The sequence below is a fragment of the Plasmodium knowlesi genome (assembly GCF_000006355.2).
Source record: "Plasmodium knowlesi strain H genome assembly, chromosome: 13".
NCBI classification, from domain to species: Eukaryota; Apicomplexa; class Aconoidasida; order Haemosporida; family Plasmodiidae; genus Plasmodium; species Plasmodium knowlesi.
In genome coordinates, this window is record NC_011914.2 from 1,041,089 (window position 1) to 1,067,296 (window position 26,208).

The window sequence follows — 26,208 nt, forward strand, 5'->3', positions numbered from 1 at the left end:
TGTTCATACATTCCTAACTATATTAATATTGAAAAAACAATTTATTACATATTTGTATTCATCCGAAACTTTGTTGGCCTTGTGCAACATAGTCATATCAGCGATGTACATGTTTCCCAATTCATCATTAATTATATCGATGGAGAACTTTTCTAAATTCGACTTATCCTTCAAAAAATTAATTAGGTCCACCGTTTTGTTGATGGGATTTTTGTAGGTACTGGAGAGGTCATCTCCGTTTGTGCTCAAATTTGTTGTGTTCAGATTTGTGGTGTTCAAATTTGTTGTGTTCACATTTGTTGTGTTCACATTTGTTGTGTTCACATTTGTTGTGTTCAAATTTGTGCTGTTCATATTCGTGGTGGTGGAATTGGGGGGTATACATTTAGATGAGGAAAAATTGGCACTGTGGTTGTCTTCTGTAGGGGAGGATTGTACAGTCGCCGTGGGTTGTGTCAGTGACGAAGTGGAGGAGTTCACATTGGGTTCCAAATTTTGAAAAGTTTTCAATCTTTCTTTCTCATTAACTTCGTTTATCCGGTTTACACAATACGTAATGGCATAATCATCTTCCACGGGAATGTTATTGTACCAAAAAATACCAGACCCTTGAATAGGTTTGATGGATAAATTATAATGAGGGAAAATGGTTTCCCCATCTTGGTCTACGTCGTTTAGGTATATTAGAAGAGTAGCTCTTCTAAAGGTTCCATCATGGTGTACATTGAAGTAATTATTTTTCTCATATTTTACAATGGCTAGGGGTTCCAGATAGCATAATGGTATTTTAACTAAATTGCATATGGTATTTTCTAAGTCCATAATACTTTCATCCTTTGTGTAGACGATAGAGCTTTCGCTATCTACTTGATTTTGCTCTATCATGGATCGATCTCTAATTGTATATAGAAATACTGTAGAGCTTGTTCTGTTGGAAGAATTTGTAATTTTGTAATTTTCCTGTTTATCTGTTGCATATCCGATGGAGGTTTTGCTTTTTTTGTATTTATTTTCACATAAGGATAATATTTTTTCTATCATTTTTCTGTCCAGTATATTATAAATAATGCTCATATTATGTGGAGTGAGCTGAATTTTAAAAAACACCTTGGTGTTTTCATCATTGGCTTCCTTCTTGTGTAGCTTACTCCGATCATCGATGTCTATGTACTCCACCTCGTTGCTTAGGTAAAGGAGGAAGGAAGAGTACTTTTTGAAAAAATGGATATTCTTTTCGTTAATAACCTTTTTTATTATCGTCTGAATGTCATCACTGTACTTTAGGTCGTTATCGTACAATCTGATTCCGAATTGGTTCTTTTGATATTTCAAGTCCTTTTTCTCTTCCAGTGTGGTGGTGGCACTCTCCTTCACAGCGTCGTGTTTTTCATCCCTTTGTTCTGCGCATTTCTTGGAATACTTATTCACGCACTTCTTCGCGTCCTTGTCATGGTGATTGCTCTGCGTGCCCTCGGGATTCTTGCCGCTTACTGTTGCATCCATTGTGAGCGGCGTTGGCGTTGTTAGTGTTGCTAGCGGCGTTCACGACTTGTTCTTCCTTTGTCCGTCCTTTACCTGGCTCTATATAGGGTACTTCCCAACTACAACTTGTTCCGTGTTTTCTACCTCCCTCTCTTCCTTATGCAGTATACTCACACTAAGTAGGCTCTCCCTTTTTCTTTTTTTTTTTGGTCTCTTATTACTTCAGTTTTGGATGCACATGCACGAAGTAGCGGAGTTTTCATCTTTTCCCTTTTCTCGCCTTTCTTCTGATTAAGCGAAAAGGAGGTGAGTATACAAGGCGTATTTGTTTCTTTTCTCTGGGCGATTGCACTACACACATACTTTCGTTAGCAAAAGTTTCAGGGTTTCTGTATTTTCCGCTTTATCCTTTTGACTGTTCGCTTGCTTGTTTGCTTGGTTACTTGTCACCGTTCAGCTAACTACTTTTTACATTTAGCGTTTTTCTTTCCTTTTTTCTTTCGCTTCGTGTTTTGACGAACGATCATAATATGTACACCTCCACGTAAACGTACGCGATAAGCATATCTTGTTTGTTCTTTTTTTTTTTTTTTTTTTTTTTTTTTTTTTGTAATGCCCTGCCCACACTCGTAAGTGTATACATGTGAGTGGGTGTTAGCTCGCAAAATTTTGGACCCCGCGGGGGAGAAATATATATGTGCGTACACGTTACGTACGAGCAGAGAAATGCGTGCACGGTACGTATAAGTAAAAGAATGCGTACATGTACTTTTAAATTTTTATGCACACTTAAATGTACACGTGAAGGTACAAATAGAATTGGTAATTTTGCGCAATGTATGATATGATCCAAAAGGATACATGCGGAGATACTGTTTACTCTGATTTATTTTATCTCCTTTTTTTTTTTTTTTTTTTTTTTTTCTCTTTACTCTTAGATTTTATCTATATTTTTTTTTTTTTTATTATTCCTTTTAATGTATGGCTCATATAGCCCACTTTTGTGTTACCTACTCGGGACATATATGTACCGTCACCTTGACGTGCGTTAAAGGAAAATTAAGTATGCGCTCTTAAGTTTTGCAAAATTGAATGGAGGATCGGATGACTTTCTTTTTTTTTCCCCCCCTTGGCGTACTATCACGAGCATTAACAGAAGAAATCATCGGTAATGTTTTCCCTGTCCGCTTTTTTCTGTGTATTGAAAAATGCTCTTTTCATTGCTAAATTTTCGTTTAATGTCACCCTTTTCTTGCTCATAAGTTTCTTTATTTTTTCGTCTCTTTCTAATGTGGTGATGATGGAAGTTTCATTTTGTTTTCCCTCCTTTGCAGTTTCTTTCCCTTGGATGGTGTTTTCGTCGAATGCATCGTTTGGCGTGGGCAGGTCTATTCTGTCAAGAATGTTTTGGCTGAGTTGAGGTATTTGAGCACTTGGTGATGGGGGGTTAACACTTAAGGGATTTACACATTTTGTGGGCCAATGGGTACACATATCCATTTTTACACATGTAGCGGTTTCACTGCGCGCGTTCACGTATTCCCCTTCTGCTGTCACATAGGGTGACCTTCTTTTTCTTGGATGCTCGTGTAGATCATTTTCAGCAACTTGATTGTTCAGAAATATCCTAATTGTTTCCGCGTTTAAAATATCTTTTAAAAATTGCTTCATTTTTTCCTTTTCTTTCCTCTTCCTCTCTTTTCTCTCGTTCGAAATGCCCATTTTGAGGCTCTGTCGCATCATTAGCTTCATTTTGACTCTTTCGTTGAATATGCTTTTTTTTTTGGTACATTTTTGTCTTGAAGAATGTCTAGTGGCGTTATTCCTTTTGACATTGTCCAAATCGTTGCAAGTTTTTAACTTTTTCTTTAGGTCTATTTGTTCGGGCAGTGTGGTTGCTATTTTGTTCATATCAGGTATGTAAGACTGTTTTCCTTCGTGATCTTTTATCATCCCATTTTGAAATTCCTTTTCTATTTTTTCCTCCCTCATTTGAAGGGTTAAAATGTGCATTGGTGAGTCCTCTAACATGGCTCCATCCTGCGTAAAAGGTAGGTCTATTATTTGTGCCTTGCCATTCGTTTCTTCCAAATATGTTATCATGGATTTTTCCTTTTCCATTTCTTTCGTACATTCTTGCTTCAGTTCTTTTACCATTTCAATTAACTTTTTAATTTCCTTTCGTATTTCTTCCTTTTTTGGGTCTCTACAGGGAGTATCATCCTTTTTGTTTTCGTTACTTGGTTCGTAATTCTCCAACATTCTGACTAGATCATCCACGATGTGTGGCACTTCGATTTGGCACTGTCGATCGTCCAATGGGAGGGAGGCGTTTTTGCTAGTAGTATTTACCATAATGGGGAAATTATTCCTACCTATATCTTCCACCATGATGGGCGCACTCCCCTTACTTGCGTCCTCTACCACCATGACGTCAATGTGCTCACTTACATTTTCCATCAGCATCAAATTTTCTTGGTCGTGTACATCTTCCACCATAGTAGCAGCGGTTTTGTTACTGAGAAGATGCCCCACAATAACATCATTTCGGTAAGGCACATATTCCATCATCATGTCTTCATTATGATAACTTAACCCGGCTCCCACTAGGACTTCACATTCACCGCTTACATCCGACATCGCCGTAACTTCGCGAGTAGATGTTTGAACATCTTCCTCAATTGATATTTCCATTAGGCAATCCTTTTCCTGTGTATTCGTTATCCGTTCTACTTCCAAGGAGGATGGTAACATTTTGCTAAAAAGGGCAGTTACATTTATGTTTTTCTTTTTTACCTTTTCAATGGAGGTGCCCTTTCCATCTTTCCGTTTTGAGCCCTTTTTATTGAAATTGCTTATGTCAGAATTTATATTAACTTCTTTAAGCCGCGATTTTTTCCTTCTGAAAATTTTGGATTTTTTCGTTTTTGCTTCTTTCACAAGTCCGTTTTTCATTTCTGTGAGAATTTCCTTTATTAGTTGTTTGATTGTGAATATTTCTTTTTCGATGTCTCCGTTGGGTGGTTGCGTAGTTTGGTTTGTCATTCTGTTATCATTCGTATGCGGCAACTGAACCGGGGTCCCACTTTTCAGCTCGAATAGGTTCTCATATGTTAACTGAACCGGGTTCCCACTTTCCATCTGTTGATAACCCTCCTTTAGGTCCTCAATCATTAGCGTCTCTTTGCCTTCAAGGAATCCTTCACGTATAATCCTCTTTATGGTAAATACACCTTTCTCCGGATTTTCTATATTCCTGTCTGTGAGACATGTTGACGTAATTCTGCCTTCTTCTTCATCGACATTTGACAAAACCCCCTGCGCTGTGATTTGCGAATCTGCCTCTTCCTGTACAACGGGAATAATCCCCTCAAGTTCATAATTTTCTTTCTTTGCTAGCACATATTTATTTCCTTCTGTGCGTAGATTAGCGCATATTTTTTTTCTCTGGACTTTATCTGAAGCAACCTTATTGTCCATATATAATGTTGTACTTTCATAATGCATTTCACTAAATTTTGCAGGAACTATTTTCTTCCTTGATTCTTCGAATGGGGCGTTTTTTCCGTTTCCTGGAAGATCCCATGTGCATATGTGTCTACCTCCGATTGATTTCTTTGAACATGTAGTGAAGGAACTGTTTGGTATATTCCTCTGTGTGCAAGTCAGTTTTGTTAACCCTACTATGTCTAGGTAATGCGACCATTTGATTGGTTCTTTTTTTTTTCCTTTTTTCCTCTCCTCTCTTGACAGGATAATACTTTTTACGGTACATTTTACAAGTGGAACTGTAATGAATATAGTACTGTGGAGAAATTTATTCTCACATCCCATTCTCTCGGTGTTAATATGTTTTTTTTTTCCTTTTCCTGCATCGTAATGATTTGAGTGCACTTTTGCTTTAAGCCATGTGGAGGATCCTATTAATTCTTCCTTTGTTGCAATGTCTACTTTTGCTAGGTGTCGTTTCACTTGGCGGATTAGTTTTATATCTTCCACGTTGTTAAGGCATATTGTTTGTCTGTGCATTATCATTAGGTTAGCCTTTTTACCACTCCAGTGATAGACCTCTAAATGTTGGACTGTAATAGTGGTCCATTTCTTTACAGAGTGTGCCCCTTCCATTTGGTAGAAATGAATGGTAAACATTGTTTTCATTTTTGTGAGTGCTTGTGCTGCTGATGAGAGGTTAATATTTCCCCCTTCACGTGAGATATTGTTCTGTTTTTTTGCTAGTTTTTTTTCTTTTAATTCTTCAAAGTGGAGGACTTCATTCAAGTGAAAAGTGGCTAGCAGGATGTACATTCTGTTCGAGAATGCGCTAAATAGGTATTTTCCCACTGGGCGGTTCACAACGAATTTGCTTACATAAAAGGAGAAACTCATTTGGATGTCTTTATTGAGGGAAATTTTTTGAACGTTTTTTTTTAACACATAAAGAGAGGCCTCTTCCTTTGGATTGGTAAAATGTGGCCTGCTTTTATTTTCTAGTAATATATGGCTGCATTCTGTATCCACCTTTTTATGTGGGTTAACAATTGAGAATTTCCTTTCTTCGTTGAATGCTACTTCTACATCAGGAGCAGAGTTAACTCTTTTCCCTTTTTCATTTTTGCCACTTTGTTCATTTTTCTCAATTTTGTCTTCCCAATTTGTGGTAATCATTTGTATGTTGATTTTCTTGAAAGTAATTTCAGTTTGCACCTTCCTTGCTTTAATCTTTGTGCTAGCATCTGAACGAGAGAGTAACTTTCTTTTTTTTTCGTCTCTGTCTGTGGTGGTGCTAAGTTTATGTTCAGTATGGTCTTCTTTTATGATTCTATCTTGGACGCAATGTTTTTTGTCCCTTTGAAGTATTTTTTCAACAATTTCTTTGCTATTTTTTTGTTGCTGTGGAACTTCCCCTTTCGTTTTTTGCTCATTTTTGATAGGGATAAGTTGTTGGATGATGGGACATTTTTTTATTTTTACCTCGTTGGTAGTTTCTCTATTCTGGTCCGCCATTGGAGATTGGATCATTTGCATGTGCGAGTGGATAGGAACTTTCGACGCAACTTCTGCATGTGTGCTCTTTATTGGTCGGTTGTCTACTTGCTTTTTAATGATCAAATTGTTTGAAGGAATATTTTTCTTGTTTTCATTTCTATGCTTAACATGGACTGTTTTGATGATTATACCTCTGGGGCGTTTCGGAATGTCATGTTCGATGGTTCCACATTTCAATTTCTCTAAAATTAAATAATCCCTTCCACATTTTTTTGGTATTACAATTTGCTTTTTCTGGGTTTCCTTCCCTCTGGAGATGACTTTACTGTTAGGGGGTCTACGAATTACCTCACATGGTGCACCACACATTTGCACGTCAGACAGTTTTCTCTCCTCTTTTTTATTCGCCATAAATTTGTGTCCATTTTTAATTTTGTCACATACTGTGATTCTTTCCTTTTGCTTCATTTCTTTCACGCTTTTCATTTTAGTCGTCAGTGCTTTGATCTCCTTCTGGGGTCCATATTTATTGTGGTATTTGCTCGAAATTCTATACTTTAGAGCATTTTTGTTTTCCACTATTTTGATGGGTCGAGTGGATTTCGATTCGAGCAGTATACATTTCGTCATAGGTGCTTTTGCACTGGTTGCGTGGGAGGGTAAGGGAGGTGGGACCTCCAATATGTGTGGTATAATTTTAATGGCTTCCTCCGTTAAACGATTCTTTTCGTGCTCACTCTGTTTGGGGTAGTTCTTTTCCGCATCGCCCCTTTGGATGAAACTATCTTCTCGTCTGTCGGATCGTTTCAGGAAATTTAAAATTTTCAATCTGTTATCATTCGCGTTGATTAATTCATATAGCAAAGTTTCATGGCTTTTTCTTAGGTTCTTTTTTTGACCATTTGAAGTGCTTCTTTGAGATTTCTCTTGCTGGTCATTTAGTACGTTTTCATTGTGACACTCTTCCTGAAGGGAATTCGTCCCAGTTGTCTTCACATTTACAGAGATAGTATTTACATGAGTTGTTCCATTTATGTGAGGGGCATCTTGGCTGCATCCATTTGTACATAATTTTTGCCTCCCCTCAGATTCCTGAATAAATTTTTTAATTCTATTTTTATTGTTATTTGTGTTTATCAGTTCGTATAGCAATGTTTCATGGCTCTTATAATTTGAACGTTTCGGTGAGCCTGTCTCCTTTTTTTCTTCTTGCATGATGTGAACGCCACTAATTTTGTGATCGGGTGATGACACGGAGCTTGCATATTCTGTCCTCCCGCTGCTACATGGTGAAAATTTCTCACGCGAAATGTTTTCTGATTCTCCACTGGAATAGCTATCCCGATCGGTCATTCCTTCACGAACTTTCAAATTTGTTTCAATTTTGTTATAAATTGGTAATGCTGTAATGTTGGAGTTAATAATCCCTTTTGTATTTTTATTAGTGTCCATTTGGATTGCCTTGATTCGTTCCTGAAGTGCGTCTGTCCTTTCCTCTAATTTTTGCATTTCATTCGAGAAGGGTTGGACGCTTGTGTCATTTATTGTAGGTTTTACTCTCTTCAACTCACTTTGGCTATTTTTTCTCCTCATTTTTGCTTTAGCATTTTTATTGGTAGGGTTTGTCGTTTTGCATGTGCTAGCCATTTGTTTAATTCGTCTCAATTGTTCTGATTCTTTCGTCCTATTTGAATGGGTTAGGATTTTCGTTTTAAAAAAGTTGTTTGACAAGTTAGAAATTTTCATTTTCGTTGGATTTGCATCACCGATAGGGCCTTTCTCCTTCCTTAGAGTAATATTATGATTGGATCTTTTTCTTTCTAAATTGGATTCAGGTGTCTTTCCTAAGTGGGTCATATGAGTTGTGATTTTTCTGAATGTTTTTTTCCTTCTTTCTTCTTCATTACTAATGGAAGAGTTGCCATTATATTTTGTTTGGTTCCTTCTTTGGGTGGCCTCGGGACCTTGGTCGAGTAAGTGAGTTTTCCTTTTCCCTAATTCGAATCCCCCCTTCCGATCGGTTAGAGGAGCTTTTTTATTTCCATTATTTCCATTTTTTCCATTATTTCCATTTTTTCCATTATTTCCCTTTTTTCCATTATTTCCCTTTTTTCCATTATTTCCATTTTGGGATTCTCTGCATTCACTCTGTTTGCTGCTGATTCCAATGGCACGTTCTTCCAAGTATAACCTTTTGGTAGCGGTATCATGAATATCTCGTGAACTGCCTATTTTGATAAAAATTTTGACATTGCTTAGGTTGTTAGGTGGAGTGGCGAACCTTTCAGTGTCTGCACATTTGTTAGTTAGAATAAAATTGTTCCATTTTATATCGCTTTTAAAATCTATGTCTTGGTTGTGCCCTTTGGGTAAATAAGCACATTTCACTTGATTGCTAGCCATTTGGCTGGAATCATGGGCGCCATTTTTGGAGCTGTCCTTTAGATGTGTGGGAGCAAGATCAGTCAGCAGTTCTGTGCAGTTCATCGTTCTGTTAATTAATGCATTTCTGTTACTTTGGGTATCAATTTTTCTTTTTTTCCGTTGATTCATTTGCTCGTTTTGGTATAACGCTTCTATGACAGGTATGTTTGCAAGGATGGGCCTTTCACCAATGCTACAATGTTTGGAATCAGAAGGAGATTTATGTTTTGGGTAGTTACCTCCGAGCAGAGTGAGTTTTCGCTCCATGTTCAGCCCACTTACAATGTGGAGCTTATCCATCTGGTTGAAATTACAAATTCCGTTTTGATTGAAGCAAATTTCTTCCTTTTTTAAATAGCTTTTTTTTACCTTGTTATTATTATTATTATTATTATAGAAGGTAGCCATTGCATGTGATGTTCCCTTTTTAGTTGTCTTGCTTCGAATGTGTAACTCATTTTTTGGAGAGTAATTTTTTTCATCATGTGCATAGCTGCAATGGGCCTGTTCAGCACTGGTACAGCTTTCCAATTTTTTTGGCATATTTCCAGAGGGATCTGTTTTTTTTTTTCTTCTTTTTTTGTCCCTAAGGAAATTTGCATAATTGGGGGCAACTTCATTCGGAATTGGAGAAGGGATCTCCTTACCGTCCACATAGTCAGGTATGTGAACCCTTCTGGAAAGAGTCGATTTCTTCATTTTCCATTTTTTAATATGTTCTAAAATTTTATCCGATTCGTTTTTAAAAATGGACAGGGGGTCTTCGCTTATGTTTTCCGCGTTCGTGACGATGTTATATGTAGCGGTTCGCTCGGTGGGGAGGTACTTTTTTATGAAGGCATCTTTTTGTAATCCATGCACTTTGGAAGAGTGTTTTTGCATCGGATTTTTTTCCATCCTGTTTGATTTGTCACTAAGAAGGCTTTTAAATTTTCTTCCATTGGAAGCGAAGTTGTTAATGGAACTCCTACATGTAGTATCCCTATGAGCTCCGTCAACAGTGCTGTTGTCGTTTCGTCTTTCTTCGGTTTCCTTGGAGCCGATCTTTGTTGAACGTTCCATTTGAACTAAATTATTATTCCATTTGTGCAAACGTACACACTTTTGATAATGCACATCATAGAAACATGTCCTAGGTTTAATAAAGAAATGTTTGTCTATTCGACTTGCCTTCATATTTGCATTAGTGATATGTGTAAGCGAGTTCCACCTGGATAGCAATCCGAAGTTGTTTTTAATGATTATCCACTTGGGATGCTTTCCATTTTTTCCTTTTTTTATGTTTCGTCCTTTCTTAACACGCTTATGTGTAACAACTGGGTGGGGCTTCTCCTCAATGTGAGGTCTTTCTTTACGCATCTGTAAATTGTTGAAGATGGAATTTTTTTTTTTTTTTTTTTTTTTGTTGTTATCCATAAATTTCTGTATGGTACTTCTTGTCCACATGGAAAGAAAAGTTTTTGTTTAAAATGTTTGTGCTGGGAAACCCAAATGGTACATAGGCATAATGCGGCGTCAACGTTTCCGCTCAGCTATGCAAAACAGTAAAACCCATAGGGGGAGAGAGGGTTGTCAGTGAATCAGTAAGTTGCATACCCAGTGAGCAGAACAAAGTGATAATAAATACAAAATAGTAGTGAAATAAAAACATGGGAAAGGGATCAAAATGAGTGTCCGCCATGCGTATACACATTCGAACAAACTGGGCGATTAACACATTTCTCCAGAGGAATAAGCAGAAGTAACGCATGGGTAATGTAAAGGGTGACTACACTACAGTATTCATCATTAACTTACATAATAAGTGGGGGTAGAAGTGCTCACCATCGAAAGGGCAAGAGATAGGAAAATCAGAATACAAGAATAAAAAAAAAAAAAACAAAAGAAATGAAAAGAAAAGAAAAAGTAGTCACAAGACAAAGGCGCTGTAAAAATAAGGCCTTTCCATTTCAATACGATTTATTTTAATTTTTTTAAGGACAGAGAAAAAACTTTGAGAAGGAAGATAGTGCTGAAAAATAAAGACCATAGTCCCTCATTGCAGGATGCATGAAGTGGTGGAATATGTTCTATAACGCGAAGAGAAGGTGTGCATGGGTGCGCGTAAGAACGCATAAGTGGGAGCTCATTCGAAGTAAGGTTATCGAAGGGAAAAACACATAAATGCTTGCGTAAACGGATGAAAATATCTTTTGATTGAAATGTTCCAGTATGTATATCAATACACCTAAATAATAAAACAAAGAAGGCATAATTAACGTGTTGCAATGATCAAGTCTAAATTGTTGTGGACATGTACTTAAAAGGAAAACCCTTTGGCTTTCACTTATCCAATTTATATGATTAAAAAATTTCATATGGCGTAAAAATAGAAAGAAAAAAAAAAAAAATTGCAATATCATGACATGCCAATTTTAAGAGTATCTTAAGATCTTAGGATAATTACGAACAAAAAAAGACGCGCAACTATTTACTCATGCATGTTTACACCAGTGTAAACATTTCCTTTTTTCTTCTTCTTTTTAAAAAAAAAAAAAAAAAAAAAAAGTCGTTTGGGTGAATTATGAGGTATACATCCAAAGGAGGCATAAAATAAATTAAAAAGGTTGTGCGCTTGTCTTGTATTAAGCAAAAGACAGGCCAATTTGCAGAGTAATACCTACGGGGAATTATTTAAGCTTTGATAAGCCCAATTGCATTTACAAAAGTTGGAGAAGTTTCGTGAATTAGAACTGTTATATTTAATTTAAAAGAAAAAAACGAAATTTAATAACATGTGCAACAAGAGTGCTTCCTCTTATTGCATTTTGGAAAAAATCGTTTTTATGAATTTCCGTTATTCTTTCTTTTTTTTAAGGCTTATATGTAACGGTCTAGGACATTATACACACAAGAGATGGTCCCTTTACTCGGCATGCAACCGCCTTGTAAAAATAATATGATGCGTAAAAGTGTATTAAATGGACAAAATTAAAATGCTATTTATTGAAACACTCTGCCAGAAAAAATAGGCATGTAATTAGTGAGAGAATTGTGGAAAATTCTTCCTTTCTTAATGCATAAATTGGGGGAATAAATTTTGATGTTTTTTTTTTTTTTTTTTTTTTTTTTTTCCACTTTATATATATTTTTTAAAATTTAGTGGGTACAGCTATTATTTACATTTCCAATCATGCCAATTATTTTGCAATTTTTATTTCCGTGTGTGTGCTACTTTTATAGAGTTTGACACAAATTAGGGTACACCCCTTTTTTAAATAGCCTCATATGCATATGTCCCATTTGTGTGTATTTGCGTAAGACCGGTTATCCGTTTGGAGTTTTTTTTTTTTTTTTTTTCTTCAGCACTGCATTTGTTATTGAATGTGTTTGGGAGGAGTATAAAAAACCGCTACTTCGGGAGGCAATTTTAATCAGATTTATTTGAGCGCAGCGCAAGGCAGAGTTATACAGTTTAACTGGCACATTTTAAAGAAAAGGCAAATCCTACTAAAAATTGAGGAAGCATTGTGCGTGACAACATTTCATCGTTATATATACTGACCCCGCTGAAGCAAAATTTTGCTAAAAAATAATCGTTAATGGAGGCTATGGAACATATATCTATATATATTTATTTTTTTCTCTCTTTTTTCCTTAGCTGTTAATTTTGAGAAAATTGGACATAGGTTGGTCGGCCTGTGGAAAAGTTCAAGAAGTTCCGTCTACACACATACGCAGTTACACGTATTTGCGTAAAAATATTTTTTTTTTGAAAAATTGCAGATGAAACGAGTAACATGAGGCGATATAAATTTTGCATAAATTTGAATAATTTTTTTGGCGCTAAGTTAAGGATGGGAAAATGTGTTTTTTAAAAAAATATGGACGCACTGCTTTCCCCTGCAGGCACATTTTCCAATATCCCCATTTCAGCCTCCATATGAATGTAAACATGGAGTTTTTTCTTAACATCTTGTGTATGCTGCATCGTTCATTTTTCGGAAAGAAGGGGGCCCTACGAAATGTGAAACATGTGGATGGGCCTCTGGTTAATGCCACTTTGTTTGGTAATGAAGAGAGGTAGATATAAAATGGAGTACATGTGGAACTATTTATATACACATGAACAGACTTAAAAGATTTTTAATTTGTGATTTTCTCTATTATTACGACATGTATTCAAAATGAAGACATCCCTTTTCGATGTAACAGTTAAAGAAAAAAAATAACCACTTAAGGAGACTCTCATTTTGTATGTATGTAAAATTAGTGCATGTAACAGTAGTTCCTTTTTACCTGTGTTAACCAAGTGGCCACTCTTTATATGAATGTTCCAGTACAATTTGGTAGTCCCACCTTATGTGGATGAATCATAAAGATGAGTGGATGAAATTCGCCCTGCGAAAGGAACTGAACGTCGTGTTCGACCTGCTGCATGTTTAAAGAAGTCATTCGCATGTACATGTGAAAATGCAGTTACAGCGTGGTGACGCTTTCCTTGTTTTGTCTTTCCTCCATTCCCACGTATTCGCCTTAGTGGCAAAAAAGGAAAACTGAATATATTTTTCCAGAGTGCATGCAGCCGCGGTTACTATGGGGCCACATTACGTTGTATTGTTCGTCGATGTGCATGCAAAGACACGACAAAAAATAAAGCGATGGAGATATAAGTAGATGAAATGAGAGATGTGCTGTTGTTCGGAAATATACATGTTCAAGCAAGCAGAAATGCAAAAAAAGGTAAAAAGGAATTTTAGCAGCATATATATATATATATATATATATATATATATATATTAAAAAATAATAAAAGAACGCGCAAATAAAACGCCTCTTTTTGTTGTAAATAAAAAATATATCTTCCAAACAAAACAACCTGCAAAAATAAAACATTCTTGCGAATCCTGTGCCAAGCATAAATTTTGGCAACTCCCACGATCTCATCACTATTTCGTAAGTACAACCACTGAAATCATCACTGGTGTACTTTTCATTCAAAATGAGAATTTCGTGCATATTTTTACTCCTAAACTTTCTCTTCATAATTAACTTGTTGGCACCATGTATGTGCTCAGAGAATGTTGTAAAGAAGAAAGTCTTAAATGCGTTCAACACAGTCAGCGAAAAATTGAATGGCTCTGATAAAACAAAGAAGAACGTAGCACTGGCAGGGGCTGCAACCACAGCAATTGCCCTCATATCAACGTTAATTGGAGGTGCATACTTGCTTAAACCCAAACGTAAAAACGAATTCGATGATCCCGGAACGGTTGCATTCGTTGTCAACCTTTTACTTGATACCGCAGATGGTGCAGTTGTTCAATCACAGAAGGGATACATCATGGGAAAAGACATTACTAAAACATTTGCAAGTGAGAAGGAATTACGAGAATATATAGAGAAGAACATAAAGGACAGTGATTCGGACACGGGAAGTTCCCAGAAGAAGGACCTCCTGAACTCAATTATGCACATCAACGTGAATATTAAGCATCCGGCTGGTGACAGTCAAACATAAGGAAGATCTGCGCAGAGCCATCTTGCTTTTCTTCAGTTGAACGAGGAAAACAAAAAGACGCCATGGTGATGCACCAATGCATTGCTGCATAAAGTTCAACAGAGGCAAAGGCTGCAACTTTTTTTACCATATTTTGTCCTTACCTTTTTTTAATTTTACTTATTGGTACGTTTTGCTAAGCGTGATATGCCTGGTTGCACGTATACGTGTATACAACCATGCGTGTAAATGTTAATGCGCGTACATGCTAACGCGTGTACATGTTCATTCTGTACATATGTGTCTACTTCCCTTTTTTCTTATTTTAAACTCGAAAACTGGGAGCCGAGATAATTTTTTTTTAACCCAGTTTTAATTTTTTTTTTTTTTTAAGTTTCCACACTATTTTCCGTAAAGAATGTTATATGCAAGGAATCCCCTGCCGTCCGTTAGTCCGTACTCATCATTGCGTACACAACTCGTAACTTAACAAAGCGTTTGAAGAGATCGGAAAAAATTTAACTCACTCCAAATGACTGCATTACTTTGCGTCAAAGGAAAAGCGTAGATTAGGCAAGAAAAAAAAAAAAAAAAAAAAAAAAGAAGCGATGAATTTACATTTATTTGCCATTGCCTAAGGGGAATTAATTTGCGCAGGATAGCGTACATGAATATATTGAGCATGGACATTTCATTCGTATTTTACCCCAAAGAAGGTAAGAGCCCCTGGGAAGGAAAATTATTTTTTTATTTCTGTTCAATTGAATTTTTTTTTTTTTATGTCTTTGGTTTAGACGCATTGTCACTTCTGCGTGGAGGTGTTTGTTCTATGGATGTCTTCCCACTGGGTAAGGGAATAATATTCTCATATGGTAATTTGCACTAATGTGACTTTTTTTTTTTGGCGAGACGCTAAATGAAGGCTTCATTTTTGAGTAAGCATTTGTGATGTGTAAAAGATTATAGTGTACTCCTTAAAGTATTAACGCGCATATAACGCATTTAAAACACATTTTCACAACAAATATGGGAATTCCTTTTTTTTTTTTTTTTTTTTTTTTTGCAAGCGGACGGGGACATTGCCGAAACGATTCCTTTTCAAAATTTAAATGCACACACATTTTGATTTTCGTTGTTCATATTGATGTACCGTTGAGTTGGTAAGGAAATTTTCGTATTCGACACCAGCAATTATGTATTCCCTTTTTTCACATGTAATAAGAAATGAATGTAAAAGGTATCTCAAAAGTGCAAACGGGCGTTCATTTTTAGTCGATGGGGTGCTTACAATATGACTCCTATCCGTGGGTGTTATCATATATGTAGAATTCACATGGAAGCCATGTCCCATGTGTTTTTTTACTGGATCAAATGAACAAGTGTAGTAGTGCCATTTGGCAATTTTACGTAGTCAAGTATACGCGAGTTTGTATATAATGTGCGTAAATGAAATTAGGCGTACATTTTGGCCATTTCTCTTTTCTTTTTTTCTATTTAGCGAAATAGAACGCTAGGGGAGGGTTCTAAAAGGTGTAATGAACCTATATAAGTAACGATATGACCATGGTGAGCATGGATAAGTAGCAAGAAAAATCATAAATTTCCCCATGCCAAATGTTATACGTGCAATTATGAATAGATCGAAGGTGGTAAGATTCTTCTAGCAATATTTTACATCGTGTAAAGTTTGTACAGTTTAAAAATGTAATTTATTTATACCGAAAAGTATAATCTCAGAAGAATGAAAAAGATTGGCTGTGTGTATTCCATAAGCTCAAAAATAAAAATAACGGGCGAACGATGAGGTGGGCGGGACGCCTGAAAAAAAATCCATTCGATCGATCGGCACGGAACAAAATGTGCAGAAATAAGAAATGCATGATGAAATACGGGTATTGTACATTGTAGGTTACCCCCCATTTTCGTAGTTACGTTACGAATTCGCGCTGGGACATGGCATAAATGAACACGCATTTACATACATTAACTTTGTTAATTACTGTTCGCGCGAATGTTACAATGGCATAAAGCCTGCGCAGAATTACGCGGCCTGATCACGCTCCGCGTATTTTTTTACACTTCCCCTTTTCGAAAAATTTACGGCATTTTGTTCTGTTGCTCTTTGATTCTTTGTTATTTTTTTATTTTTAAATAAAAGGAGTTGTGCAATTTATTTATTTATTTATTTATTTATTTTTTTGTCAACTGTTCCGATTTTTCTTTTGTTCTGTACTTTTCTCGCGCATGTGTATGCTGGATTTGTTCATATCATATACAACACGTGAACGGATGTGAACGGATGTGAACGGATGCGTTTATTCGTTCTCCTTATAAACGTTAATCCCTGACTGCACCAGTTCACACCTCAAGCGTGTTAGATATGTTTATGGGCGGCACGACTGTGCTTGGCGCGGGCGCTCTATATATATTATTTATATGAGTAAGCCCCCTCTCTGCTTGCATACTCACATATACATGTATATAATACACGCGTGTTGGACGTTTTACATCCGTTGCAGAAATGGTTGCGAATATATGGACCCCACATGAGTGCACATAAAATAGCATTTTTTGTTTTTTTTTTTTATGCATACTGTGTATAGTTACTTTCCACTTGTATATCATTTTTTTTTTTTTCACGGGGGTGACGGATATTTTCCATATAGGTGCAAGAACTACATGGTCTACGAGCAGGACACAAGGCATTTTTTTCTTTGTTGGGCATAAGGCCATTGGGGAAATAGGGATAGCAGGAGGGGCGTTTGTTGGTAAGGAAAAAAAAATATATTATTATATAAGCAGAAGACCCATTTAAATCGTACCAACTCATGGAAATAAATAAATTCATTCAGGTTTAAGAATTGTATTCGAGAATAAATGACCAAAAAGGGGGGTTAGCATAGCGCTCAGAAAAGAAAAGAAGTAAAAAAGATATAAAGAAATTGATTAAAGGTTTAAATATATGTACTGAAAAATTGAATAATGAGTTCGGTTTCAAGGTCAAGTTTAAAATTACTTTATCAATTTAATGGTCATTTCATTTTTTTTAAAGAAGAAAAATGGAAAAGTCTTAAAAAAATAGAATGAAAATACTATTTCTGTGAAGTTTATTATGTAAATTACAAAAAGTAGGTTTTTGTTCTGATATATTCGTCTGTAAATATTTTAGTTATATTTTAACTGTAATATATACAATTTTTCAAAATTTTTTTTGAAGGGTGTATAGTGTTTTGATTTGTGTGTTCTTCTTTTTTTAGAGTTCATCATAAACATAATACTGTAAACGAATTATTTACAAATAATTTTACTTTTGTAATTCTACAGGAAAAATCTGATTTATATTATGAATCCTAATGGAATATAATATTTATCAGATTGCGGACATACGAAAAATAAGACAGACCATACTTTATCTTCATAATTTTAAATTATGTTCTATACTACTTTTCTTTTCTCATTTGAACTTTTAAGGTTGGACCTTTTTAAAAGGCTTCAGGGTTTATAACATATATTTGTTTAAATTTGAAGTTAAGGTTTTCAATTCTTATTAGCCTCAAATGGTGTATATAAATAAAATTATTTTTATACACGCAGTTTATTGTAATTATTAATAATATTTTTCGCAGTTTTCTTTCTTAATATAGTTTATATTATTGGGGTAATGATTTCTATAGCTGTTTTTTATTAATATAAATCCATTAACAGTGGAAGAAATTTAACAAGTTGTAGTAGATAAATGGCGCTCAATTAGTAGCCATGTCAAGCAAAAAAAAAAAAAAGAAATCGTCATCCCATCCCATTTTTTCTTTTGTCAGCGTTTCCACTATTTGAGTGGCATTTGTTTACTATAACTGGTAAATTAACAAAGGTGTTTTGGGATAGACTTAATTAAATCTGCTGTATATTTTTATTATATCCATAATATATCAACTAATATAAGTTGTATAATATTAAAATGTATGTTCGTCCGTAATTACAATATCTGTACCCAGTCGAAACAAGTACGATAAAAGTGTTCTATGAAAAGCAGACCGCGATAGGTAATTTAACTTCTTTTATAAGGATTGAATTGAATTATCTACTTGGAACACCCTAAGGAAAATGTTTCGATAGCCACTTGGTTTAATCGCATGTAAGAATGCATAAAGCTGAGTCGGCGTGAATTGTATGTATAGACTTATTAGTACGGTTTTTAGTGTGCTTTTGGAAAAAGCAGCCCACAAAAGAATTGTTCAGGCTCTACATTTATGTGTTTAGCACGTTGAGCATATTATTAGTGGGTTACTTATAAACGGAACTTATTCTATACATACTACAAAAAGGTTCATTTGGTGAGATGCTGTTAAAGTCAATTGAATCGGGAAATTTTTTTTCTTATTAGCTCTGAATATTTAAGACCATTTCCTATTGTTGACAGTATTACAAGGATGCTGATCGACAGTAGGAGGATACCCCCGGCGTATCCAAACAGCATCTTGGTCTGTCATCATATTTTAACATGTTGTTTTGTCAACTGTTATTTCGGGTCATATATTAATAATAAGATGACAGGTACTTCGTGTAGTATGCCGCATTTGTGTTAGGGTATCATAAAAATAGTGCATAATCTAAGTACTGATAATATAGTTTTATTAGTTTATGCCTATTTAGTAAATATATATATAGACCCGTAAAAATAGCGTCTAGTACGCAACTAGGCTACACATTCAAATCTATTGCATATAAGAATGCATATAGATTTAACGTCAGTCTAGGTAAAATCGTGAAGACGTACCAGTAAAGGTTAAATTGTGTAGCTTTAGCAGTTCCCCTTGATTAATAATTCAATTTTATCTATGTTATAGGGTTAGTTATTAACTTGGGTTTAATTTATCCTCGAAAGTTAGTCTATCATAAACCGAAAGATTCATTTGCTGATGCTGTATATGCATTCGAATCCGGATCAAAATAGTTTTCATCCCTACAAAAGGGACCTTCTAACCCTATAAGGGACGTTTCATATTTATAGGTGGCGTTTTCATATATATGTAGGTGTGACGTTTCATATTTAAAAGTAATGTTTCATATATATATATATAGGTAACGTTTTCATATTTATAGGTAACGTTTTCATATTTTTGTAGGTGACGTTTCATATTTCCATATGTGATCCTTCATGCCTACAGGTAACTTATTCATCTCTCTATAAGGGATTTAAAGTTTCCTAACGCGACAGTATTTGTATTTACTGCTAATCGACGTTAAAAATAAGCGCTCGACATATCCAAACAGCATCTGGCCGTCAAAAAGGTACTTGCCAAGGGGCTCTTGTCAGAGTCCGCGGGTCCTCGCTGACAGGTACTCATAGTAGTAGTATGCGAGAGCTGCTCCCTCGGGTAGCCTGCAGAACTAGCTATCGTAATGATAGTGAAAGCATGGTTTGCCCCCCCTAATAACCGACGCCCATACTAAAAATGTTGCACAGTCATTCTAACCCAGTGGAGTTATCTCCACAGAATGTAAAATAGGAAAGAACAACACGCAATCGACGAGGCTTGTCACAAGCCACCTCATTACAGGGTAGATTAAAAGGATTTTATGAACTTTATATAGTTTTAAAGTCAATCTTACCCCGAGGCGTCAACCGCGGACAGTTTTTAGTACTATTAAAGTTTTACTTGGGGAAATGAGAGGGTCCAAGTAAAACACCTGCCGTATTTATCGTTAGTTACAACGAGTATGGTCTGTGTGCTCGGTGAAAGGGAGCCCCACTGGTTGGGGAGGGGAGTGTTAAATGTGTAGTAGCTTCAAAGGATGATTGTTATCTTTTGTGCACATTTTAACCATATAACTTGTTGTAGCTCTATGATTTTAGATTACTAGGAAAAAAGTATCTAATCTCAGCGATAATTTTATTTAGAATGACATTATTGTATAATGATCATACCGATGTATAAGTCTCTAAATATAAATTTTAATAAAAAGTTAAGGTTTTTCTTTATAATAAAATGTATTTAGTATAATATATTTTTATAAGAAAATTCCTTCGGCATACAATTATAAATAATCAAATGAAAGGAGCATTTGTTCCTTTCCTTTACACACTTTACACACTGTGCAAAAAAACACGTTTTATTTTTTTGTTCTTTTTTTCTTTTTATCTGTTATATTCTAATTCTTCTAATTTTTTTTATATTTTTCTTTTTTTTAATTTTCAATTTTCAGAAGGGTTTATTCTATGTGAACTTATTATGGTATAATAGTGTACGTACTTACTAAATGTGTAGGAATTTTTGGGTATATATATAAAAGGGTTTCCATGTATATATTAGGAAGTTGCTTTAAGGAGGAATTTCATGATCTGTAAAGATTTTATATCAGTATGTATAATGAAAGGTGGCAAGCATATTATTATATTACAATTTTGTTGGTAATTTATGTTTACAAATTGCGTGCGTTGGAAAAATATATAATATTTAACGTGTCATGAAGACAATTCCATTCAGTCAAAAAATATCTTAATTTATTAGTAAAAAAATTATTCATATATTGGTAGAAGTATCTTTATTTGCTGTTTGTGCGTATTCATTAGGATTAATATCAATGTGGTGTTCTTCTTAATTGAATAAATTTGAAAAAATTAAGGAGCGATTTAAAACAATAAGCTTTTAAGCATTTACGTGACTGTTCCATATTATTAACTACATATATATATGTATGCTGTAAAAAAAAGGGTGTTGAAGAAGTCAAAATTGGTTATGTGCTATCATATGTGTGGTAGTATTTGTTGCTTTTTACGTATGTGCGACATAATTATAATTTCTGTTTCTGTAAAACTTACTGTAGACCATATTATATAATGTTCTTCTATTACAAGGATAGGGAAGCATTTATATAAAAAATACAAAATGTCTTTATACATAATCATTAATAGAACTATGTATATAGAATATAAAACACTTTTATGTGTTAGAAGATAATCTGTTCATTTACACTCTGTTTTTATAACATAATAAATATGTTGAAATTTTTATAAAAGTACCACGAGTACATGATTACATATGAAGTCAATCGATGCGAAATTGTTATATTTACATATGTTTATATGGGATATACAAATTATAGCAGACAGTTGTCACAATATTGTAGTTTTACCGGGTACACTTACGATTATGTGATAATTATAATCAGCCAAGCTGAGAAGAATAATTTAGCACATAATTTAGAAGCGTAAAGTAAGATATATAAAACATCAACTGTGATTTGTTAGTATATAAATTATTATTCCAAAAAAGAATAGTAATTAATATTAATAAAAGAATTTCATGACACATTTATATAGCATTACGATATTATTCATATATGAAAAAATAATTGGTTTATTGCTAATTAAATTTCATTAATGGATGAATATTGTCGTTGCCATATAAATAGTAACCTGGTTGATCTTGCCAGTAGTCATATGCTTGTCTCAAAGATTAAGCCATGCAAGTGAAAGTATATGCATATTTTATATGTAGAAACTGCGAACGGCTCATTAAAACAGTTATAATCTACTTGACATTTTCTATATAAGGATAACTACGGAAAAGCTGTAGCTAATACTTGCTTTAGCACTCTTGATTTATTTCTTGAGTGTGTACTTGTTAAGCCTTATAAGAAAAGAGTTATTAACTTAAGGAATTATAACAAAGAAGTAACACGTAATGGATTCTTCCATTTTTTAGTGTGTATCAATCGAGTTTCTGACCTATCAGCTTTTGATGTTAGGGTATTGGCCTAACATGGCTATGACGGGTAACGGGGAATTAGAGTTCGATTCCGGAGAGGGAGCCTGAGAAATAGCTACCACATCTAAGGAAGGCAGCAGGCGCGTAAATTACCCAATTCTAAAGAAGAGAGGTAGTGACAAGAAATAACAATACAAGGCCAATCTGGCTTTGTAATTGGAATGATGGGAATTTAAAACCTTCCCAAAATTCAATTGGAGGGCAAGTCTGGTGCCAGCAGCCGCGGTAATTCCAGCTCCAATAGCGTATATTAAAATTGTTGCAGTTAAAACGCTCGTAGTTGAATTTCAAAGAACCTATATTTTAATGATGCTGTTAGCGAGAGCCACAAAAAAGCGAATTCCAATATATGTTTTCTGCTTTATGTGCGCATCCTCTACCTATTAAGTGTTAATTAAATTAAAGGGTTTCTTTTTAAAATCTTCTATAACTAATAAAAATATATGGAAGATTTTGTTACTTTGAGTAAATTAGAGTGTTCAAAGCAAACAGATATATAGCATTTGTGCGTTTGAATACTACAGCATGGAATAACAAAATTGAACAGGTCAAAACTATGTTTCTTTTTTTTTATTTTTGGCTTAGTTACGATTAATAGGAGTAGTTTGGGGACATTTGTATTCAGATGTCAGAGGTGAAATTCTAAGATTTTCTGGAGACAAACAACTGCGAAGGCATTTGTCTAAAATACTTCCATTAATCAAGAACGAAAGTTAAGGGAGTGAAGACGATCAGATACCGTCGTAATCTTAACCATAAACTATACCGACTAGGTTTTGGATGAAAGTAAAACAAATAAGGATAGTCTCTTCGGGGATAGTTCTTAGATTTCTTCCTTCAGTACCTTATGAGAAATCAAAGTCTTTGGGTTCTGGGGCGAGTATTCGCGCAAGCGAGAAAGTTAAAAGAATTGACGGAAGGGCACCACCAGGCGTGGAGCTTGCGGCTTAATTTGACTCAACACGGGAAAACTCACTAGTTTAAGACAAGAGTAGGATTGACAGATTAATAGCTCTTTCTTGATTTCTTGGATGGTGATGCATGGCCGTTTTTAGTTCGTGAATATGATTTGTCTGGTTAATTCCGATAACGAACGAGATCTTAACCTGCTAATTAGCGGCAAATACAACATATTTCTATGCTGAATTTGTATTTGGATAATTTAAAAGGTTTTTTTGCCGTGCATATAATGAGTACGGAAAAAATGCATTTTGCTACCTTGTACCTAATAATACTTGGCGCCTATGCATATTTCCAACCCTCTATTCCCTGTACCGCATAAAACTGGATTATGATGCCATTTCACTTTTATGTAGAAATGTATTTGCTTTTACATAAAGCTTCTTAGAGGAACGATGTGTGTCTAACACAAGGAAGTTTAAGGCAACAACAGGTCTGTGATGTCCTTAGATGAACTAGGCTGCACGCGTGCTACACTGATATGTATAACGAGTTACTAAAATTACGATATGGCTGCTTGCAGTTTATTTCGTACTTTTCCTCCACTGAAAAGTGTAGGTAATCTTTATCAATACATATCGTGATGGGGATAGATTATTGCAATTATTAATCTTGAACGAGGAATGCCTAGTAAGCATGATTCATCAGATTGTGCTGACTACGTCCCTGCCCTTTGTACACACCGCCCGTCGCTCCTACCGATCGAAAGATATGATGAATTGTTTGGACAAGAAAAAATTGGATTATATCTTTTTTTTTCTGGAAAAACCGTAAATCCTATCTTTTAAAGGAAGGAGAAGTCGTAACAAGGTTTCCGTAGGTGAACCTGCGGAAGGATCATTATTTAACCACTTTTGCGATATGAACGATCTTTTTTGGATTATTTCGACGGATAGTGCAATTCATTCGAAAAGAATGGCATTGCACGTTTATCGGAACGATTTGAAGGAGTCGCTTCTAATCGCAAAAGTTTTCCAGCATCATTAGGATTAGTATATTGCGATGGGGAAAGGAAATTTGTTTGATATGTTGAAGTTAACAGTGTATTTTTAAAAAATACGCAGTTAGTTGAACTATGAGACAAAAAGTAGCAGCACTCAACCCTTGTATTCTTTCTAATGTTGTAGGAAAATCACCACAATTTTTAACACATCAATTTTTTACGTGTATCTGTGTGTTTTTGCATGTTCTTCACCATTTTATGTGTTTTAATCTTCAACTTTTTTAATTGCTAATTAAGAAAATGAAAATAAGCAAAATAAAAGCAATTTGGAAGGGATTTCATGGAAATGAATAATTTCCGTGCGATATTCTTCCGACTTTTTTTTTTGTGTAATTCTGTTCTTTGTAAATTAGCACAGTCTTAACGATGGATGTCTTGGTTCCTACAGCGATGAAGGCCGCAGCAAAACGCGATACGCAATGAAAATTGCAATGACTGTGAATCATCTGAATGCTGAATGTAAACTACTCCAAAATCCCTTCTTAGGGTTTTTATGGAACTCCTATTGGATTAACAGAAAAGTATCGGTTGAGTTTTATTAATAATATATAAAGTACTTTTACGTCCCCACTTATTGAGTAGTGCGTATTTCGTAAGATTTATGCATCACTATAAAGAAGGAACTCTGTATAGTTACCATAAGCACGCTGACGACTTGCAGAACCTTGGGGGTATTTAAAGCGGTAATTTATTCTTAGTTTTTTGTCTAATTATTACGGTAGTAAAAATTAGTCTTATTTCTGTGGATACCTATTATGCCACACTGTTTATGATACAAGCCTACTTGTTATAGAATCTATCGAGGAGTTTGTCCGGCCACAAGAGGCGTTCAAAATCACGAAAGAAATCGTACTATTATAACTGACTGTAATTTTTGTATATGTTATTGAGAATACGTGTTAATAACGTGTATGAATTAGCAGTGCCTGGAAAGGGCGGCTAAGGAGTAGTGGTTATTAATCAGACATGTATACAATTTGTATAAGTAAGGTTTTTTTAGCTTATTATTTTTTGATACCTGTAAAAAAGGGATTCAACAATTTAGTGTAGTTATAAGCCGAACTGATATAATTTGTAGTCGACGTATAACATTGCAAAATACTGACTATGGGGAACAGCCACGATTATTAAATAGTAATATACCTTTGGGATAATTACAAATGGGGAAATAATATAGATAATGAAGATTATTATTTTTTTTTAAAAATAACTATTTTGCATTATAAAAATCGGGCTGTTGTGGAGGAACGGAGTTTTGGATTATAAGGCCAATGTTCGGAGTTAATAAAAATAACCCGGCCATTGGTCTTGGAGGAAAAAAGAAAAACTGGGTGATAATTGTTGTGGGGACGGGACAACTATAAAAATAGACTATACAAGGAAGTATTATGAGAATACATAATTATAGGCATGATAACTTTGTTGCTATATAAAAAGGGATTTGTCAAACAGCATTACTTGAGAATTCTCACTCATTTAATGTATTTTCCTAAGTTATGTCCTGTTGTTTTCGAACCGACAGTTTGGTGTTAGTTAATTTACCTTTTCTACACCAAGTGAGCATACAAAATATATAAAGGAAAAGCGTACTTTTTAAACCTTAATTAGTTTTTAAGTACTTAGAAAAAGTTTAATTGTATATGAATTTGTGATTTATCCCATGAATAATGACTTAACAATTAACTTTTTTTATATAAATGTCTCTTCAATGTTTTTCTTAAATAACGGATTTTCAATTATATGTCCTGTTAATTTTTTAATTGACAGTTGTCAAATGGGGAGTTAAGAAATTATCAATCCAGTAATTCATATTTGCGAAATGAAGTTATTATTTATAATAAGAAATCATTGTGTAGAAAATATACTGTTAAAATAATACTTATTTATTAAGTACTTTGATATGGCATTTTTTCCTAATGTTTATCGCTATTTTGTTAATTTATTTAACATCTTTTTAGTGGTCATCAAGAATAATTTTGTTTAAGATGTGTTACAGAGAGGAATTAATATGTCTATATATTTATATATACGAATTTATTACGTTGTCAATTTAGGAAGGTGCAGAGAATGTTTTTTCTCTATATGAGGTTATTTAGATTGACGAT

At 34.7% G+C, this 26,208-nt stretch overlaps 3 protein-coding genes and 2 non-coding genes across 5 annotated transcripts; 3 read left to right on the top strand and 2 right to left on the bottom strand.

Moving 5' to 3' along the window:
* Nucleotides 1-3: 3 nt before the first annotated feature.
* PKNH_1323600 (prolyl 4-hydroxylase subunit alpha, putative) lies at nucleotides 4-1,503 on the bottom strand (the record flags this gene model as incomplete). The annotated part of the gene is made up of 1 exon (XM_002257991.1): nucleotides 4-1,503. One exon carries the CDS (start codon nucleotides 1,501-1,503, stop codon nucleotides 4-6), a length of 1,500 nt encoding a protein of 499 aa, XP_002258027.1.
* A 1,128-nt stretch (nucleotides 1,504-2,631) lies between these two features.
* Nucleotides 2,632-10,251, bottom strand: PKNH_1323700 (conserved Plasmodium protein, unknown function; the record flags this gene model as incomplete). Its single annotated transcript, XM_002257990.1, has 1 exon — nucleotides 2,632-10,251. The coding sequence occupies one exon, from the start codon at nucleotides 10,249-10,251 to the stop codon at nucleotides 2,632-2,634; it is 7,620 nt and encodes a 2,539-aa protein (XP_002258026.1).
* A 3,622-nt stretch (nucleotides 10,252-13,873) lies between these two features.
* Nucleotides 13,874-14,392, top strand: PKNH_1323800 (early transcribed membrane protein; the record flags this gene model as incomplete). The annotated part of the gene is made up of 1 exon (XM_002257989.1): nucleotides 13,874-14,392. The coding sequence occupies one exon, from the start codon at nucleotides 13,874-13,876 to the stop codon at nucleotides 14,390-14,392; it is 519 nt and encodes a 172-aa protein (XP_002258025.1).
* Nucleotides 14,393-21,785: 7,393 nt separating this feature from the next.
* On the top strand, nucleotides 21,786-23,942 carry PKNH_1323850. The gene has a single exon (XR_005506393.1). It is a non-coding gene; the product is annotated as an 18S ribosomal RNA (ribosomal RNA).
* Nucleotides 23,943-24,458: 516 nt separating this feature from the next.
* Nucleotides 24,459-24,614, top strand: PKNH_1323900. The gene has a single exon (XR_002461725.1). It is a non-coding gene; the product is annotated as a 5.8S ribosomal RNA (ribosomal RNA).
* Nucleotides 24,615-26,208: the final 1,594 nt, after the last annotated feature.